This window comes from Entelurus aequoreus, linkage group LG16 (genome assembly GCF_033978785.1).
Source record: "Entelurus aequoreus isolate RoL-2023_Sb linkage group LG16, RoL_Eaeq_v1.1, whole genome shotgun sequence".
NCBI lineage: Eukaryota > Metazoa > Chordata > Actinopteri > Syngnathiformes > Syngnathidae > Entelurus > Entelurus aequoreus.
The window spans coordinates 39,496,743-39,517,760 of NC_084746.1; the positions used below are offsets into that span (position 1 = coordinate 39,496,743).

General features: G+C 41.0%; 1 protein-coding gene across 1 annotated transcript in view; it reads right to left on the reverse strand.

Moving 5' to 3' along the window:
- The window catches only part of LOC133630942 (glypican-1-like), a 235,915-nt gene that overhangs the window by 9,357 nt on the left and 205,540 nt on the right, over nt 1-21,018 (reverse strand). The window contains exons 7-9 of the mRNA XM_062022819.1: nt 19,524-19,667; nt 19,135-19,268; nt 12,917-13,092 (exon numbers count right to left, since the gene is read on the reverse strand). Of these exons, the coding sequence (XP_061878803.1) occupies nt 12,917-13,092; nt 19,135-19,268; nt 19,524-19,667 (454 nt within the window). The remainder of the gene's footprint in view (nt 1-12,916; nt 13,093-19,134; nt 19,269-19,523; nt 19,668-21,018) is intronic.

Genomic DNA, 21,018 nt, shown 5'->3' on the forward strand with positions numbered 1-21,018 from the left:
CAGTGTACAGCAGGGTTCCCCAAACTACCGGCCCCCCAGCATCCAAAATCCGGCCCACAGGAAGTCCCAAGTTAAAAAAAAAAAAATAAATAAATAAATAAATAAATAAATAAATCTTTCCTTTCTAATCCATTTTCTACCGCTTGTTACTCTTGGTGTCTCCTAGTCGCTCAGGCAAATCATATTGTCTAAAAATGAATTTTCCCATTGATAACGTGACAATGTTAAATGTTGATGAACATCAATGTTAATTGATGTTAAATGACAAAACGGATTATAAAGACAATGTATATATATATATATATATATATATATATATATATATATATATATATATATATATATATATATATATATATATATATATATATATATATACTATCTATATACATATACAGTATATATTCACAGCCTGGCCCCCGGCCAAATTTTTTTAACCAAATGCGGCCCCCGAGTATAAAAGATTGGGGACCCCTGGTGTACAGGGTCACAGCAGTAACAGGAACGCTGATGGGACGCCACAAGGCGCCCCGTAAAAGATGGGGGAAAAGGTAAACGCTGGGGGAGGATGAGTAAAAAAAATACAATCTAGACTGGGCTCCTAAGGGGGCCTAGTCTGGAGTGGGAAAAAACCTCCATAGCAAAGCACATATACATATTACAACGTACATCTTAAGACTTGCAACATAGGGGAGGGAGTGGGGGCTACGGTGGCAGGCTGCAGCCCTTCAAGCGCTGCCCAGTTGTCCATCACCCCAAAGGGATTTGTGTCAAGGGCGTTGGATGGGGGGTGGGGGGTGGGGTTGCGGGGTGGGTAGGTGTGTGTGGTGTGTATTTTTTGTGGATGCATGTGTGTGTGTAAGCCTGCCGCGTGTCTCTGTTCCGCGGCCTTGGTGTCGTGCAGCCGCTAGTCGAGAGATGTTAGCATAGCAGTAGGGCTGGGACGATCAAACAATATAAATACATATTGCCATGGATACGTAATCCAGGTGGGTTAGTCCAAATTTTCAAAAAGCAAAGACTATCGGATGAAGGTGTTTATATGGGCTGCAGGAGGCTCATTGAGAAGTCAGACTAATTTAGCGCATGTACACGTACTGAGTGAGGGTTTTTCATTGTGTTGACATTCTGCCTTGATAGCTGAAAGGATTGTAATTAAATAATTATCAATATCGACTGATATAAAAAACGTACACTATATTGCCAAAAGTATTTGGCCACCTGCCTTGACTCACATAAGAACTTGAAGTGCCATCCCATTCCTAACCCATAGGGTTCGATATGATGTAGGTCCACCTTTTGCAGCTATTACAGCTTCAACTCTTCTGGGAAGGCTGTCCACAAGGTTGCGGAGTGTGTTTATAGGAATTGTCCACCATTCTTCCAAAAGTGCATTGGTGAGGTCACACAGTGATGTTGGTGGAGAAGACCTGGCTCTCAGTCTCCGTTCTAATTCATCCCAAAGGTGTTCTATCGGGTTCAGGTCAGGACTCTGTGCAGGCCAGTCAAGTTCATCTACACCAGACTCTGTCATTCATGTCGTTATGGACCTTGCTTTGTGCACTGATGCACAGTCATGTTGGAATAGGAAGGGGCCCGCTCCAAACTGTTCCCACAAGGTTTGGAGCATGGAATTTTCCAATATGTTTTGGTATTCTGGAGCATTCCTTTCACTGGAACTAAGGGGCCGAGCCCAACTCCTGAAAAACAACTCCACACCATAATTCCTCCGCTGACCCCTCTCTGTCAGTTTACGTGGCCTACCACTTGGTGGCTGAGTTGCTGTTGTTCCCAAACGCTTCCATTTTCTTGTAATAAAGCCGACAGTTGACTTTGGAATATTTAGGAGCGAGGAAATGTCACGACTGGATTTGTTGCAGAGGTGGCATCCTATGACAGTTCCACTCTGGAAATCACTGAGAGCGGCCCATTCTTTTGCAAATGTTTGAATAAACAGTCTCCATGCCTAAGTGCTTGATTGTATACACAAATGATTAGGACACTTGCTTCTCATCATTTGGATGGGTGGACAAATACTTTTGGCAATATAGTGTATATCGGCCAGCCCTACATAGGAGCATATGGAAATAAAGAACCTGCATCATGTCAGTTGTTGATAGTTCGCAACACTCATTAGTCCTCTGCCTATTTTCTCTATCCTGGTTCTTTTGGTTTCCGTTGGCTTGAACACAAAATCAGAATGGATTTTTGGCCACAAGTCGTCCATGGAGGCCGTTTGAGCGGACCTCAGGCCTTGAGTTGAGTGTGTCCTTGCGAGGGTGCTTCTGGGAAGGTCAGCTGCATTCCAATTCTGTCGTCCAACTTGAGTTGCTAAATCTCCTGTTCAGACTCCGCAGCTGGACACGGCGTGCAGGACCACAATAAGGCCTGGTTGCCTTTTTTTTTGTCTCCCTCTCTCAGCTTTCATTCTCCTCATGCACCTCTTGTGATATTGCTCCATGTACTTCACAGCTCGCTAAAACAGTGTATAGCCCAGGTGTCAAACTCAAACTCCAGATCTGGCCCATCACAGTATTTATATGGCCTGCAAAATAAAATTAGTCAATTAAGTACTTTATTTTGCTATGTTTTCATTTTGACGGAAAAAAAATATCTGTCATATATTTCAGGGTTTCCCGCAGCTCTTTGTTGTTAAGGCCGCCTTAACAACAAAGAGCCACCGCCTAAACTAAAGTCTTAACAAGCTGCTCCGTTTAGTTCTGCCTCTGTCTCTGTCAGTACGTCTCTGCAGCACCCAGCCTTGTCCCACCCACACAACCATCTGATTGGCTGTTACCGCTCTGCGTGTAACCAATCAGCAGTGCGTATTCAGAGCACATGGAGTCAGTGCTCACGCAGAGAGGAGAGACGGTGGAGTAAGCAGAAAGGTGTTTAGCAGGTAAGCATCAGGCAGCGGACTCTCCCCAAATTATAATAAACACTTCCAAGTAAACTACTAGTAACATCACTATGAGCCCGTTGACTTTCTTGAAACATAAGCAGCAGCTCAGCTCGCAGTCCTTGAGGTGAAGGCTGATTAGCTTTTAGCGTAAGGTTAGCTCACTGTGCGGTGTGTGTGTGTGTATGTTACGGACAGCAAAGCCCTGTCTGTCTGAAAGAAAGACAAGCATTATTGACCTACAGTTAACAACTAAGTTAGTTCACTTTACCTTTTTCTGTGTTGATTGAGCTGTGTTGAAGCAGCAAAAAAGGACATTATGTTAAATGAAGAGTTTCCTGAAGCTGTCTCTGATAGTTGATATAAAAATGTAACTGCATCATAAAGCCTACATGAACTCCATGGTGTTCAGGGATGAATAGTCTCTCCTATTGCTATTGTACTATGTTTTCAGCTATAGTTACATTAATCATTAGTAATGTAGCATCCTAGTTTTGAATGGCAGGGTCCCTGCTATCACATGTTGATAAAAATATAACATTTACATAATGAAAATCAACTACAGGCTTCCCAAATGCTGTAATAAATTAAGCATGATGAGTTGAGCATACCGTATTTCCTTGAATAGCCGCCGGGGCGCTAATTAATTTAAAACCTCTTCTCTCTCCTGCGCTTACCAAAACCATGCAGAATGGGCAAAAATGCGCTAATTATTTTAAAACCTCTTCTCACTCTGGCGCTTAACTTATCATGAAAAGCACATTTAATAAAAAAAACTTTATTACGGTCTTACCTTTACTTTTAAATGAGTCCATGCGCAGCTGCTTCTGATCAAAAGCATCGTTTATCTTTCTTCAGTTTTAAAAGTCTCTCTGTCTCGATGGAGATATTCCTTTAATTATTACCTCCTGCTTCGATTGAAAGTCCAGTTTAGAAAACTGTTTTATTTTAGATATGTAATCCTCCATGGTAAAACTGCAAGCAAACGATCGCCTCCTTGTTGCTGCTTGTTGTCTTCTTCTGCAGCACTCTGCTTCTGCAGTACTGGTAGTCGCAAGAAGGATCACTAGCGCCCTCTACCACCAGGAGGCGGGAGTCATTTAATGACTCATATTTGACACACGCAGATACGGTATATTAATAAAACATACGGTAGCTGCTTACTGTTATTTTTAGCATATTCAATAGCTTGGACCTTAAATCCTACTGAATAGCTCTGTATCTTCTTCCCTTTATGCGATTTTAAATGATTGAAATTAGCCTCCATTTTGGAAAATGATGCCTTGAAAGCTGAAGTGTCACTCATGACGTGACGAGTTTGACCCGGCGGTGAAACGAGGTATACCGATTTTTCAAAATAAAGCGCTTTGAAAGACGCAACTCCAACAACAAAAAGTCAGCTCTCCACCACTACAAACTAACATTATTAATAATAAGAATTGCAATTACCGGTATATAATAACACAATATTGATATTGTTCTTCCCTTTATGCGATTTCAAATTACTGAAATCAGCTTCCTCCATTTTGAAAATGATGACAGGGGGAGTGTCACTCGTGACGTGACGAGTTTGACACGGCGGAAATTCTAGGCATATGCTAATTATTTTGCGAAACGAGTTTGACCCGGCGGAAGTGCCAAGCATGCGCTAATTATTTTGCGAAACGAGTTTGACCCGGCTGTAATTCTAGACATGCGAATACTATACTCCCGGCGCCAATTCAAGGAAATACGGTATGTCAGCATGTGGCCCCACTTTTAACTCTTTTTTTCAAACGCTTATTGCAAACGCTTACTTACAGTAAGTCTTTATTTTGACTTATTAAGTCATTATTTTGTCATTATTATGACTTAGTAAATTACTAAGTTATAATAATGACGTACTTAGTATCTCAGGTAACTAGGGCTGTTTTAGTTTTTACTTTACGGAAAAAATATCGAGATATATATCGTATATCACCATTCAGCAAATGGAGCGGAAAACACAACCAAAAGTTGTAGGCTTCCTCACGCGACAAAGCCTACTTCACTGCAGTCTGTAGTCTATTGCCCCCCAGGCTGTGGTGGCAGCGACGAGGTGGCGACGTGATGGCAACAGGCCGAGTTACACTTACACCCACCCACCCCCTCCCCCTGTCCCCTCCCCCTTGAGAGTCCCCACCTTAACTAACACATTTTCTGGGGGAAACACTGTATTTTAATATTATCTACAATTTAGGGGTGTCCCGATACAACTTTTTCACTATTGATACCGATAATGGAGTCTTAAGTGTTGGCCGATACTCATATTAATTACATACGGTATCAGCAGGAATCGTACATACTTTTGTTATTTTGTAGTTTGAAATTAAGTGAAAACAGAGAACAATGGTAGGTATGAAAACGCTAACCTTATTACATACTCCAGACTTTCGTAGTGGAGTGGTAATTTATGTTTTGGCGACACCGAGTGACCACAATAATTAATCAAATCAAGGGCATGACGCAGGAAGTTGAATGATGCCGACACGTTTGCTACTGAATACTTTCTAATATGCTTCTGCCTTGGAGACTTTGTATGTGTAAGTAACAAGCAAATAAATGTATTTGGTACATGTTTATTCGACAAATGTTGTTTTGGACTGTAATATTGTTCAATTAAAGGGGGATTGCACTTTTTTGGGGGGAGTTTTACTTATCGTTCACAATCATTATGAAAGACACGACGACGGATGGATTATTTTTTTAATGCATTCTAACTCGTAAATAAACGTAAATAAAGGTCCGCTGACAATGCAGCCAATGAGAGGTCCTCTATTCTGCCTATAGAACCCAATAAATACCCATCCAAAAAGTGCCAACAATACTCCATTTACATTTTGTGACTTGAATATTAACCAAGTATTTGTGATATTGTTATTATAAAATCTAAAGCAGACCAACAATTTATAGCGGTGCCGTGATTACAAGCCTCCGTACAATTGTTGAGGTGTTTCTTTGCTTCCCTGCTCCCTGGAAGTTTATTGTAGATTATAAATCATGCCTCTTACCCGGACAGAAGAAGTCTGAGGACGTATTCCGCCAAGTTGGTAGACTTTGACAGCCACTTAGGACCCGGAAATAGTAAAATCGACACAAAAAGATGACCCCCCCCCTTTGTGAGAATTATGAGTCATTCTTTTTCTAAATGGGAATATATGAACATCCAAGCAGTCGGCATCCTAATGACAGCAGACATTGTAAGGTAAGTGATGTTTTATTATGTTTGTTGGCTCTCATGAAGTCTGCAGTGAGTAATATAATAAGTGATGAAGAAAAAAAAAAAGCTAACTTTGTGATGCGTTTTTGAAATTAATGTGCAGAGTGTGCTTAAAATAATCAAAATACGTAAATATTAAGTGTTCTTATAAATTTTACTTCATTACATCATGTATATAAAACCCTAATGAAGATGTTTGGATGTTTTTTTAAGGGCTTTATAGGCGGAATAAAGCGGCTTCCATATACTCCATTGCAAGCGGACTTTTGATCGCATTCATTTAATATTTAAAATGCAAAAAAAGAAAGAAAATAACATCCATCATCATGTCTCTCATAATGATTGTGAACGATAGGCAAAGTTCCAAAAAAAGTGCAATTCCCTTTTAAAGACTATTATTTTGTATGTCTGGCTTGTGTGCTATTGTATGCTTAGCTGTTGTGTAGCTGCCAGCTCCTAGTAGTCTCTAGCCTACCATGTTTACCTTTTGTAAATGACTAAATCACTAGCAAAAACAAAGTTATGTGCTCATTGGATGACATTTAGATGTTAACTGGCTGTCCATCTTTCACAAGTAAACACTCTGCAGGACTTCTTGTATCAGAGCTCATATCCGACATTTCTGATATCATCCGATCCTTTTTTATGCTGATATCGGATGAATATTATTATCTGATCGGGACACCCCTATTAATAAAGCAAAAAAATAATCCGTTCTGGTGTATGTCTGGACCCTGGGATGCAGAGACGACAGAAAAGTAGATGAAAGAAGCCTATTTTTTATAAGGGGAATCACAGCAAACATAAAAAGGCGCAGCTGGGAAGTGCAGAAAGAGCAAACACGTGTGAAGTCCAACGCAAACAAAGCAAAAATGATCCAGCTCCGTCCAGAAGACAGGGCTGGCATACAAAACATCCTGATTGGCAACCAGGGACAGGTGTGTCTTGATTGCCAATCAGGGACAGACAAGGGAGCCAGCTTTGTCCAGCAAACAGGAAGTGGAACGAAAAATAAGAGCGTCGGACAATACAAACAATACAAAATACAGGAAATTAATGATAACTGTCATGTGAGATCCTGAGATGAGGTGGTGACTTGTCCAGGGTGTACCCCGCCTTCCGCCCGATTGTAGCTGAGATAGGCTCCAGCGCCCCCCGCGACCCCGAAGGGAATAAGCGGCAGAAAATGGATGGATGTCATGTGAGATCATGACAGCAAATATTATATTATCATAAATTCCAAACATTATTTTTTGCTAAAATAACTGTAAAAATTACTGAAAAAATGTCAATACATTTTACAGTAAAAACTGGCAGCTCAGTTGACAGAATTGTACCATAAAAACATTGGTACAGTCTTTCCATTTACAGCATTATGCCGTAAAAACCACCATACACACATACATACACACGTACATATATACACACATACATACACACATACATACACAAACACACACACGCATACATACATACATTCATACATTGCTTATGGCAGTCCATCGATGTCGATGATGACGTTGCTCTAAACGAAGTATTGGATTGGTTATTGTTGTGCCTTTCGCCTGTGCATAGCCAGGTGGCTGCTCAGGCCTATGCGTGATCCACAGACTTTGTCACAGGAGGGGCAGGGGAAGGCAGCAGTGATGGTCGCTGGTGCTGTGGCACGTTGGTGTCTTTGTGCACGCCGCTGTGCTCTCCGCTCTGTGAACTTCTCCTGAAGATGAGTGATTCCCTGGTGGCAGGTAGAGCTCGAGGTCTGGCGGTCAGCAGCCAGGGACTCCAGTGCTGGTGGTTTGATGTCACACTTTTTCAGGAGAGTTTTAATGTGGTCCTTGTACCGTTTTTTCTGTCCCCCGGCAGACCTTTGACCGACTGAAATATCTGACGGGGTAGACGGTGGGCTGGCATACGGATCACATGTCCAACCCATCTTGGGTGTTTTTGGCCAAGGAGTGCTGTGATGCTGGGTGTGCTGGTCCGGTCATAAATTTCAGTGTAGGGCACCCTGTCTTCCCAGGTTAGACCTAGGATCCTTTGGAGGCAGCGGATGTGGAAGGCCTTGAGACTCTGGATGTGCCTCTGGTAGGGTGTCCAGGTTTCAGAACTATAGAGCAGCGTGGAGAGGCAGACTGCCTTATACACGGCTGTCTTGGTGGAGATGGTTATATTCCTGTTCAAGAAAACCCTGGACCGTAGCCTTCCAAAGGCAGCAGAGGCCAGGCCAATACGGGCCTGGACGTCATCGTCAATGGTGCAGGATGGCGACAGGGTGCTACCGAGGTAGGTAAAATGGGGGACGGTGGCTAATGGGTGCTCGTCAAGGGTGAAGATCGGCGTGTTTGGCTGGGGAGTGAACTCCTGCACGAGTATTTGTGTTTTCTTGGTGTTTATCTGAAGACCAATGGCACTGTAGATGGAGGCTACCACATTCAGTGCGTGCTGGAGAGACTCTGGTGAGTGTGCAAGTACAGCGCAGTCATCTGCATACTGTAGTTCCAGAATATGCTGGGTGGTGAGTTTAGTGGTGGCTTGGAGGCGACGGATGTTAAAAAGGTTACCATCTAGCCGGTATTGTATCTGAATCCCATCTGTGGGGTCCAGGTGTTTATGGGACCGGAGGGTGACAGTGGAAATAAACATGTTGAATATGGTTGGGGCAAGGACACACCCTTGCTTGACCCCCACATTCACACTGAAAAATGGGGATTGTTGGCCGCCGTTGCTCACACAGGCCTGCATGCCATCATGTAGCTGTCGCAGTAGGTTGCAAAACTTTGCTGGTACACCTAGTTTTCCAAGTACTTCCCACAGCAAGTCCCGGTTTACTGTATCGAAGGCCTTGGACAGGTCAATGAATGCCATGTACAGGTCTTTGCGATGTTCTCTGCATTTTTCCTGTACCTGTCTGGCAACAAAGATCATGTCTGCGGTGCTCCGATCACGTCTAAAGCCGCATTGAGATTCGGGCAGGATGTTTTCGGTTACATGAGTTGCTACACGATGTAACATGATCCTTGCTAGCACCTTCCCAGCTGCGGATAGTAGGGAGATACCTCTGCTGTTGCCGCAGTCTGCTTTGTCGCCTTTGCGTTTATAGATCGTTATGATGTTAGCATCCTTCCAATCTTGCGGGATGACTTCAGACGACCAGATGGCAGTGATCAGCTGGTGCATTCTGCGGTGCAGGAGATATCCACCGTGCTTCAAGATTTCTCCCGGGATCTCGTCAAGGCCTGGGCTCTTGTTGTTTTTTAGACCCTTGATGGCCTTGAGTACTTCTGAGAAGCTGGGAGAGGAGTCCAGTGAGTCTGCAGGGGGCAGGCATGGGAGGTCAGAGAGTATGTCTGTCTGTACAGGGTTTGTGGTGTTCAACAGTACCCTGAAGTGCTCAGCCCATCTGTCCAGGATCTGTTGTTTGTCCTTGTAGAGAGCTGATCTAACTGGGGTGATGTTCTTCCTCTGTGGGCCATAGATGGACTTGATGGAGTCGTAGAAGGCATGAGAGTTGTTGGTGTCTGCGTGATGTTGTATTTCGCGGGCCTTCTGGGTCCACCAGTCGTTCTCCATGGCTCTGAGGGTGCGCTGGGTTTCACTTCTGAGACGGATGAACTGAGCCTTCAGGACGGTGGATTGAGGGTTTGATAGGTGAGCTGCAAGGGCCTTGTGTTTTGCCTGAAGCAGGTCATAGATTCCTGGCGCACTATTGTCAAACCAGTCTTGATGTCGCCTTCTGGTGTACCCTATAGACTCCACGGCCGCCTGGTGGAGGGCAGTGCGTAGGGTGCTCCAGGTAGGTCCAGTGTCCAGATCTGGTGGTACTTCAGGAATCTTGAACAGCTGATCTGCTACCTTTTTCCTGAGCTGGTTGACGGAGTGCGTGGACTTCAGTGCATCGCAGTTGAGCCTCTTGGAAGGTGGTGTTTTTCTCTGTTGAGGACGTATTTCTAAGTTAATCTTTGTTCTGATCAGGCGGTGGTCAGTCCAACAGTCAGCTCCACGCATGGCCCTAGTGATGCGCACCTCCTTCCTGTCTGCGTGGCGGGTGATGATGTAATCTAGGAGATGCCAGTGTTTAGAGCGAGGGTGTTGCCAGGATGTTTTGTACTTGTTCTTCAGTTGGAACAAGGTGTTTGTGATGACCAGTTGATGCTCAGAACATAGAGTGAGAATACGGAGACCATTGTTGTTGAGCTTACCAACACCATGCCGACCCATCACTTCCCTCCACAGTACACTGTCCGAGCCCACTCTTGCGTTAAAATCCCCTAGAAGGATGAGCTTGTCAGTGAGTGATGTTTTGCTGATGGCGGAGTGCAGGGAGGCATAGAACTTTTCCTTACATTGAGGGTCGGCAATCAGTGTTGGGGCATAGGCGCTGATGAGGGTGCAGTAACGGTTATTGGTGAGGGGAATCCTCCAGGTCATCAACCTTTCGCTAATGCCAACTGGAGATTCGGGAAGCTTCTGAAGTAGGGAGGTACGCACAGCGAAGCCTACACCATGGAGGCGGCGGGAGCCTTCCGGAAGCTCTTTCCAGAAAAAAGTGTATCCTTCTCCCACCTCGGCTATGGAGTCCTCCCCATGGAAGCGGGTCTCGCTAAGGGCCGCAATGTCGATGTTATACCTCTTCAGTTTGTGCGCCACCAACGCTGTTCTTCTGCGGGGACGAGATGAATCATCACGCACATCCAAAAGCGTACGGACGTTCCAAGTCGCTAGTGTGAGTGTCAGTCGGGTTTTATTCTTGTGTTTTCGACCGCATGGGGGGATGACCCGGCAGCTGCGGTAGGCTGGGTTGCAGAAAACTGCCAGCACACCGGTCTGTTGATGGCTGCCTGATGCGGGTCTTCACAACAGATTTGTCGTTAGGGGTTTACTCCCGTAGCCAAGCACACACGGTGCACCCAGTAGGCAGTGAGGCACCCTTAACCTTCATCCGCCTTCACTGCCGGGGGCGACGCGTCATCCTCCGCCAGCTCCGCCGTTGAGGTTTTTGGATCGCGCTTCGTCTGGAACCTCCCCCTCGACCTTACCGCCATGGTTGAACCTACCAGGAGCCGAGGCTCCCGACGGCATCGCTCTTAGGTTCATTGGAACACACAAGGCTCTCCACCACGACAAGGTGGCGACCCGCGGAGAATCTATTTAACCCATAGATGGGGCAGTGGTTAGCGGACGCCAGGGCGTGTCCACACACTGGTGGGCCTGCACGCCTCGCCTCTGTGGCCCACTGCTGCTCCGAGATCTCCTACAGTTTTGCCTGTGTCCGCAAAGACGCAGTTTACCGTGTGTGGCCACGAGGAGGCACCACAGGAGTCTTGGTGGTGGAGAGGCTTTGTACCAGCAGGAGGAGGCTTACACACTCGGCTCCTCTATTCACCCACCCAGGGGCTAGCTGGCGGCGATAGCTGTAAGCAGAGAGTAGCAAGCAGGGGCAGCACGAAGCATGCACTAACTACAAGCACTTCTGCCACAAATCTAACGCACTGACGCATCACACGCACTCTGTGCGCGAGCACACACACACAGTCATACATACATACATACACACATACATACCTACATGCATACATACATACACACATACATACATACACACATACATACATACACACATACATTCATACATACATACATACATACACACACACATACATACATACATACACACACACATACAGTAAAGTTAAATTCTGGCGACTGAGCTGACAGTTTTTTTTTTTACCGTAAAATGTAAAGTTTTTTTTTTGCAGTTTACATAAAAAAAGTATATACAAATCAAATACATAGGCGATTGTGTAATAATATCATGAGGCAGAGATATTATGACACAATAGTCATATATGATTTACTGTTAAAAGCGTAACTGCAATGTGGCCCTCAATGAAGTTGAGTTTGACCCCCTGTTATACAGTAAGTACAGTGGTACAACAACCCAAGTTATACATAAGTTATACCCTGTTATATATAAGTTATACCCAGTTAGGCTAAAACTACAGTTGTACAACAACCCAAGTGTATAAAAACCAAAGCCATTTTTACCACAAAATATAACAAAAATCTTATGAATCCATTTCAGAAACCCCAGAAAATAAACACAAAATGTTGTTTAGAAGATTTTGACATGCCAAAAGTTATGTAAAATACACATGAAAGATGATTTCCCATCACTGACATTTATCAGAGATGTTGGCAAAGACATCGATGAAAGAGGAGTCAGGAGGAGAGCCACACGGACGTCCACTTTGTATTTTATTACAAGTTCTTTTTTATTCAATCAAGTTTTTTACCTTCTTTATGAAAATACTGGCACTCACAACTCTCTTTGGCCCCAATATGGGTTATTTTGCCGTTTTACTCAATAAAACAAGTCTGAGTCGGCAACGTGTGGCGTTCTTAGTTGGGATTTATACGCCAAACTAGTTTGTCACGCAACGTTTGGATGTACGATGACCCAGATGGTAAATGAAAGCAACATTTTGGCGAAAATGTTTGTCGAAAACCAAATCATACCAAAAGTGGGGCGTATGAAAACCGAGGTGCCAAAGACGGTGGATATATTTGTATTATATACTAGAAACTCCTAAGTTGTACACCTACTTTTACTTTTGGTTACAATATTTTCTATTTTGTTTTTGTTTTATGCTTTCCTTTAGTTTTAGTAGTCTTTGGTTTTCGTCTGTGATGAAAGGGCTTTATAAATAAAGTTGGTCTGGTAGGTGTTTATGGGGACAATAGGAGGCATTGTGTTGTATAATAATGATGAGAGTACTCACTGGTGTCTTGGAAGTCCACGTCGTTGCCATTGAGAGCATTCTTCAGGCGGTGTGTCATGATCTTCAGCTGCATGATCTGCTGCCTGATTGTCATGTCGGGCTTGGTGATGTCGATCTCCACTTCAGGGTTGTTGATCTGGCTGGCCAGACCGTCGCCTATGACCTCGGGAAGGTACCTGGAGCGTGTTTAGCAATGGAGGGTGAAAAAGGACAGTTCAGTGTTGTGTTACTCCACTTTGGAGTTCAAACCATTCACCACTTCCAAAAACAACGAACACAACTTGTTCTTATTAATATGAACTTGTCTTTAAGTTTGTACAGTAGAACCTCCGTTGACAAACCTCCCATCATTTCTGATTTATGAACCACGGACCGAATACAAATATGCTTTGTTTACGGACCATGGCTGAGACTACGTTTACACTGCAGGCCAAAGTGGCCAAAATCTGACTTTTTCCAGCTGACTGTTTGGATTACAAGTAAAATGTGATCTTTATCAGACTCCAGTGAGAACGTGCACAGGCCCCGATGTGGCCCCTATGTCACTTGCATGCACAGTTCGATAAAGTGAAAACAAAGGAAGTTGACTGGATTCTGTAAATAAACAAAGAAGTCACTACTGCTACTTTACAAAATAAAAGTCGCCACACCTTAAAAATGTACATGAAAATAAATTATTTACATAGAATGTATGAATGGATATATATATATATATATATATATATATATATATATATATATATATATATATATATATATATATATATATATATATATATATATATATATATATATGTATACATATATATATATATATATATATATATATATATGTATACATATATATATATATATGTATACATATATATATATATATGTATACATATATATATATATATATATATATATATATATATATATATATATATATATATATATATATATATATATATGTATACATATATATATATATATATATATATATATATATATTTATATATATATATATATGTATACATATATATATATATATATATATATTTATATATATATATATATATATATATATATATATATATATATATATATATATATATATATATATATATATATATATATATATACATACACATATATATATATACATATATATACACATATATATATATATATATATATATATATATATATATATATATATATATATATATATATATATATATATATATATATATATATATATATATATATATATATATATACATATATATACATATATATATACACATATATATATATATAAATATATATATATATATATATATATATATATATATATATATAATATATATATACATGTATATGTATATACATATATATATATATATACATTTTTGAGAGGTTTTCTAATCTTTTTATGGCTGTTAAGTAGAGGAGACACAGACATTAGCGTGGATCTACCTTAGTTTTATTTTTCAACTCACTTACGTAAAAACTTACATAATGTGCGTAACATGTAAGCAAATACGCCACAGCCTACACGTCAATTCCGTTTTTTCAACAATCACTATTTGGAATCAAAATATGTTATATATATATATATATATATATATATATATATATATATATATATATATATATATATATATATATATATATATATATATATATATATATATATATATATATATATATATATATATATATATATATATACAAATAAATATATATAAATTTCCATATACTGTATATATATATATATATATATATATATATATATATATATATATATATATATATATATATACATACATATATATATACATATATATATATATATACATATATACAGTATATATATGTATATATATATATGTGTATGTATATATATATGTGTATATGTATATATATATATATGTGTATGTATATATATATATATATATATATATATATATATATATATATATATATATATATATATATATATATATATATATATATATATATATATATATATATACTGTATGTGTGTTGCCTTTTATTTGCGCACTATTGACGAGTGATGCACCAAATTGTGGTCGCCGAAAGAATACTTGAAACCCGCTAACATCCGCTGGCGGGATGCACACAATTGACGTAGCTCGCCCAAAGATGACGCTAAAGTCGCATTTTGGTAACATTTCTGTTTCCATTGAAGAAACATTTGAAAAGATCAGATTCCAATCGGGTTTAGATTCCCACCTGATTTGGCCCAAATCGGATGCCAAAAGATCAGATTTGAAGTATTTTGGAGCGTTTAGACTGGCAACAAAATATCCGATCTGTGTTACTTGAAGGGAAAAATAAAATCAGATTTGGTGTGCAGTGAAAAGAGGGTCACTCAGTGTGTGCCTGCAGCGCAGACATTGTGGGCGGGGCCATCCATCGTCTTCAGCTATAGTGCTAATTTGCTACTTTGTGTGTTAAAGTCTGCCTTTTTTAACTTTTGCTGTCTCATTATGAGTTCAAATAAAGCAATGGACAGGCGATGTGTGGTTTGAAACATTTAGGCAGTATCCCCCCCTCCCTTTTCCATTTGTTGTTGCAACGCTAGCTTGCTTTGTGGCCATCTTAAATGCTCGTGCCCTCCTGAGAGTGCGCAGAAAAGCAAGGACAAAACAAAATGTGCAGAATGCCTGAAACAGTAGGTGTGGCCCCATTCGACACATGAAACGTGACAAACTGTGCACTATCCACTTCAGCCGGCAGATGGCAGTAGAGTGTTGAATATCTTAAAATGTATTTTGTGGCAATTCAAACTTTGACCACTGCATCGTTTCAATTTGCAAAGTGATGAACCCCCCCCCATCTTCCCTTCACAGGAGATCCACCCAGAAATATGAATCCCTTCCCTACTGTACAACTATGTTCCTGTTGATCACTGAGCTGTTTCAAGCTATTGAGGTAGCAGACTACAAGCCATTATGCAGAAAGATGCATGCAACACCGCCATTTATTGCTCAGTTAAACAATCACAATCTGGCTGCTAAAGTTAAGAAGGTTTGGGGATTTTAAACTGTGATTTGACCACAGTGTGTGTGTGCGTATGAGTGTGTGTGTGTTGGCAGGGTGGCTGCAAAGGAGGATATTATTTTTGACTTTGTTATTAAATAGAAAACCACCCTTATTTTATGTCTGTTTGATATACAGCACTGTATACACTTGATATTGTGTTCAAAGTGTACAAACTTTCACTAAAATATGGACTTGGAACTTATTATTCATGTTTACTTTGTTTCTTATGGAGAAGTTTGCTTCAATATACGAATGTATTCTATAAATAGGAACATTGTTAAGGAACTAATTAAGTCTGTAAATCGACTTTATTAGGTGAAGAATAGCAAACAGTTAATTAACCGTATTTCCAGACTATAAGCCGCTACTTTTTTCCCATGCTTTGAACCCTGCGGCTCATAAAACGGTGCGGCTAATTTATGGATTTTTCTTTGCTAACGGCCAGAATTATTTGTGTCGCACAAAAAATGTTTATCTGACATTGACAGAGACACTGAAAAGGCGTGTTATTGTTTGTGCAAGTTTGCTTACTGCCGGTGCTGCAGCTTAAAAATGTACTTCCTGTTCCGTTCCTTGAACTGAAAGAGTTCGTCCATAGCGTTCCTGCTCGAAAAGATTCTTCATTCGTTGTGGTTTGTGAAGCCCTTTGAGGCACTTGTGATGAAGGGCTATATAAATAAACTTTGATAGCTCCTGAGTTCAATCACGGGCTCGGGATCTTTCTGTGTGAAGTTTGCATGTTCTCCCCGTGACTGCGTGGGTTCCCTCCGGGTACTCCTGCTTCCTCCCACCTCCAAAGACATGCACCTGGGGATAGGTTGATTGGCAATACTAAATTTGGCCCTAGTGTGTGAATGTTGTCTGTCTATCTGTATTGGCCCTGTGATGAGCTGGCGACTTGTCCAGGGTGTACCCCACCTTCCGCCCGAATGTAGCTGAGATAGGCTCCAGCACCCCCCGCAACCCCGAAAGGGACAAGCGGTAGAGAATGGATGGATGGATGGTTGATTGATTCATTCATTACTCTAAGCAAGTTTTACAATATAACTAAAACTATTTATACTTACTAAACCGTCCCATGTGTGATGTCTGTAGGAGTGTTTTCATGCATATTTGTACGTGCTATCGTAATGTAATCAAGCAACAGTCGTTAGCATTAGCGAACATGCTAACATGTTTACAAGTGCCAGTGTTAGTATTATTAACTTACAATAGCATTTTCTTTGTATTGTTTTTAGTTTCACAAATTCACCAAAACGTCACAGTGGAGTTATTGAGTCTGTTTAGCTGATTGGAGAGCGAGCTTCCGCCGCTACAGGGTCCATGACCATAACTTCTGTTTTGTCGGATCAGCCGTTTTACTGCCGCGTTACAGACACCATTTGGAAACAATTAAGGTATGTAAATAAACATTTACAAATACCTTTCGTACTGGTATATATCTGCGGTGCGACTAATATAAACAAACATATTAATTTCTTCTAACATTTGGTTAAAGGCGTACTGAAACCAACTACTACCGACCACGCAGTCTGATAGTTTATATATCAATGATGAAATCTTAACATTGCAACACATGCCAATACGGCCGGGTTAACTTATAAAGTGCAATTTTAAATTTTCCGCTAAACTTCCGGTTGAAAACGTCTATGTATGATGACGTATGCGCGTGACGTCAATTGTTGAAACGGAAGTATTGGTACCCCATTGAATCCAATACAAAAAAGCTCTGTTTTCATCTCAAAATTCCACAGTATTCTGGACATCTGTGTTGGTGAATCTTTTGCAATTTGTTTAATGAACAATGAAGACTGCAAAGAAGAAAGCTGTAGGTGGGATCGGTGTATTAGCGGCTGGCTGCAGCAACACAACCAGGAGGACTTTGACTTGGATAGCAGACGCGCTAGCCGACGCTAGCCGCCGACTGCACGGATGATCGGGTGAAGTCCTTCGTCCTTCCGTCGATCGCTGGAACGCAGGTGAGCACGGGTGTTGATGAGCAGATGAGGGCTGGCGTAGGTGGAGCGCTAATGTTTTTATCATAGCTCTGTGAGGTCCCGTTGCTAAGTTAGCTTCAATGGCGTCGTTAGCAACAGCATTGTTAAGCTTCGCCAAGCTGGGAATTATTAACCGTGTAGTGACATGTCCAGGGTTTAATAGTATTGTTGATCTTCTGTCTATCCTTCCAGTCAGGGATTTATTTATTTAGTTTCTATCTGCATTTGAGCCCAATGCTATCACGTTAGCTCAGTAGCTAAAGAGCTTCGCCGATGTATTGTCGTGGAGATAAAAGTCACTGTGAATGTCCATTTCGCATTCTCGACTCTCTTTTTCAAGAGGATATAGTATCCGAGGTGGTTTAAAATACAAATCCGTGATCCACAATAGAAAAAGGAGAAAGTGTGGAATCCAATGAACCCTTGTACCTAAATTACGGTCAGAGCGAAAAAAGATACGTCCTGCACTGCACTCTAGTCCTTCACTCTCACTTTCCTCATCCACAAATCTTTCATCCTCGCTCAAATTAATGGGGTATTCGTCGCTTTCTCGGTCCGAATCTCTCTCGCTGCCTTGTAAACAATGGGAAAATGTGAGGAGTCCTTCCTCCGGTGACGTCACGCTACTTCCGGTATAGGCAAAGCTTTTTTTTTTATCAGCGACCAAAAGTTGCGACCTTTATCGTCGTTGTTCTCTACTAAATCCTTTCAGCAAAAATATGGCAATATCGAGAAATGAACAAGTATGACACATAGAATGGATCTGCTATCCCTGTTTAAATAAAATAATTTCATTTCAGTAGGCCTTTAATGTGGTACATTATGGAGGCAAATGTTAATTATGCCAATTTGGAAGTAATTGAAGCTAATTGTATTCAACTTTGGAGGTTCCACTGTGAGACAAAATTGAAAATAAAAATATATAAATCCTGTGCACATCAAAACAGATTATTCCTGGGCCTTCAGGTGATTGTGCATGACTCAGTCTGATAACTTACAGCATGTAGAGCAGGTTGCCTCATTAAAAGGTGAGCCACATGAAATTGAAGGGGTTAAGTGGTTCTCGCAAAGCCACTAAATCCCCCGCTCGCTCGTACAGAGCCAGGGTTTTAGTCTTTGGGAATGTTTCAGAGCTTTGATGTCTGAGATAAAGCTTCTTTTCCATACCTGGCACGAGTGATGCCGTTCCAGCACCGGTCTTCAGCGCCCGCACCAACCGCCACTCTGTCGCTGCACAGCATTTTAGGAAGATCGATCCAATATGGCCGCATGTCCCTCAGTCTCACGGTTACGTCCGTCACCTGCAGCACAGCAGATGTTGTTTTTGTCCCCGTCACAATGTTCCATTCAAACACCAAATGAGTCCTTTTCCATGACTAAGTCAGCCTTCATCACACCCAAACATTCATTCCCGTCCAATGACCTCATGAGTTTAAAGGTGAAATAAACACGAACACGATTTCATTGTCGCTGCTTTCTGCTCCATCAAACATCCCCAGATATGGTCCAGACTGGGCCGTCAGGGAGCGAGAACGCTCCGATAGTTTTCAACTCACCAGGCGGCCGAGTTTGTTGCCGCTGCTCGCCGACCTGTCCTCCGTTGTGGGATTTTCATTCTTGGGGAAAATGTTGGCTTCTGTGCTGCTGCTGCTGCCGCCGCTGCTGTTTTTTTCTCGCAGGCTGCCACACGCCTGGAACAACTGAGACAGGATGGAGCACATAAATGTGGAGGGAAGATGCAGAAACAAGTTCATACGGGAAGGATTTGTGTGTAGGAAATACATTTGGTTCAACTGATATCACAACCAAACAATCTTAACTCTAACAAGGCAAATACTGTATAGTATATTATGAAGAAATATTATCATCTGGTAGGGTTGTCCCAGTACTAATATTTAAGTACCGGTACCAAAATGTACTTCAATACTTTGATACTTTTCTAAATAAAGGGTACCACAAAAAATAACATTATTGTCTTTATTTGAACAAAAATTCTTAGGGTACATTAAACATATGTTTATTATTGCAATTTAGTCCTTCAATAAAATAGTGAACATACTAGACAACTTGTCTTTTAGTAGTAAGTAAACAAACAAAGACTCCTAATTAGTCCGCTGACGTATGCAGTAACATATCGTGTCATTTATCATTCTATTATTTTGTCAACATTATGAGGGACAAACTGTAAAAATGGATTATTAATCTGCTTGTTCATTTACTGTTACTATCTGCTTATTTTCTGTTTTAACATGTTCTATCTACACTTAAGTTAAAATGTAATAATCACTTATTCTTCTGTTTGTTTGATACTTTACATTCGTTTTGAATGATACCACACATTTAGGTATCAATCTGATACCATGTAGTTACAGGATCATACATTGGTCATATTCAAAGTCCTCATGTATCCAGGGACATATTTCCTGAGTTTATAAACATAATATGAATTAAAAAAAAAGGAAAAAAGATTGTGACGATAAAAAATATCGATGTAATCATAGTAGTATCGACTAGATACGCTCCTGTACTTGATATCATTACAGTGGATGTCAGGTGTCGATCCACCCATGGCATTTGTTTACATTGTGACGCCGGTGAGCTATTGTATCCTCCTACGGTGTGTAGTGAAGCATGTTTAGCTATTCCTCGTCCTCCAGTGATATTAATACTTGTAATAAACGTACTTAATTTGTCGCCATGGCGGCCAGGATTAGTGATTTAGAAGTAGCTAAACACTGCAGACTGCAGATGGATGTTAGCTGCTAGCTAGCTAGCCATGTCTTAAAGCATGTTTTCAGTGTTATAACTTCAACTTTATCAAAATGCGTCCTTTCTCCCTTTTCTGTCTACACACTGTCTGCTTGTAAGTACTCCGTGTGTACGTGCTGCCGAACATGCTCCTCTGCTCGTAAAACCAGCAATGTCACGACGTAACGATGCGCCGTCATGCCCGTTAAAAATAAAATAAAATAAAAAAATTAGAGTATAGTTCCGTTTTTGATTCATTAGTACCGCGATACTATACTAGTACCGGTATACCGTACAACTCTA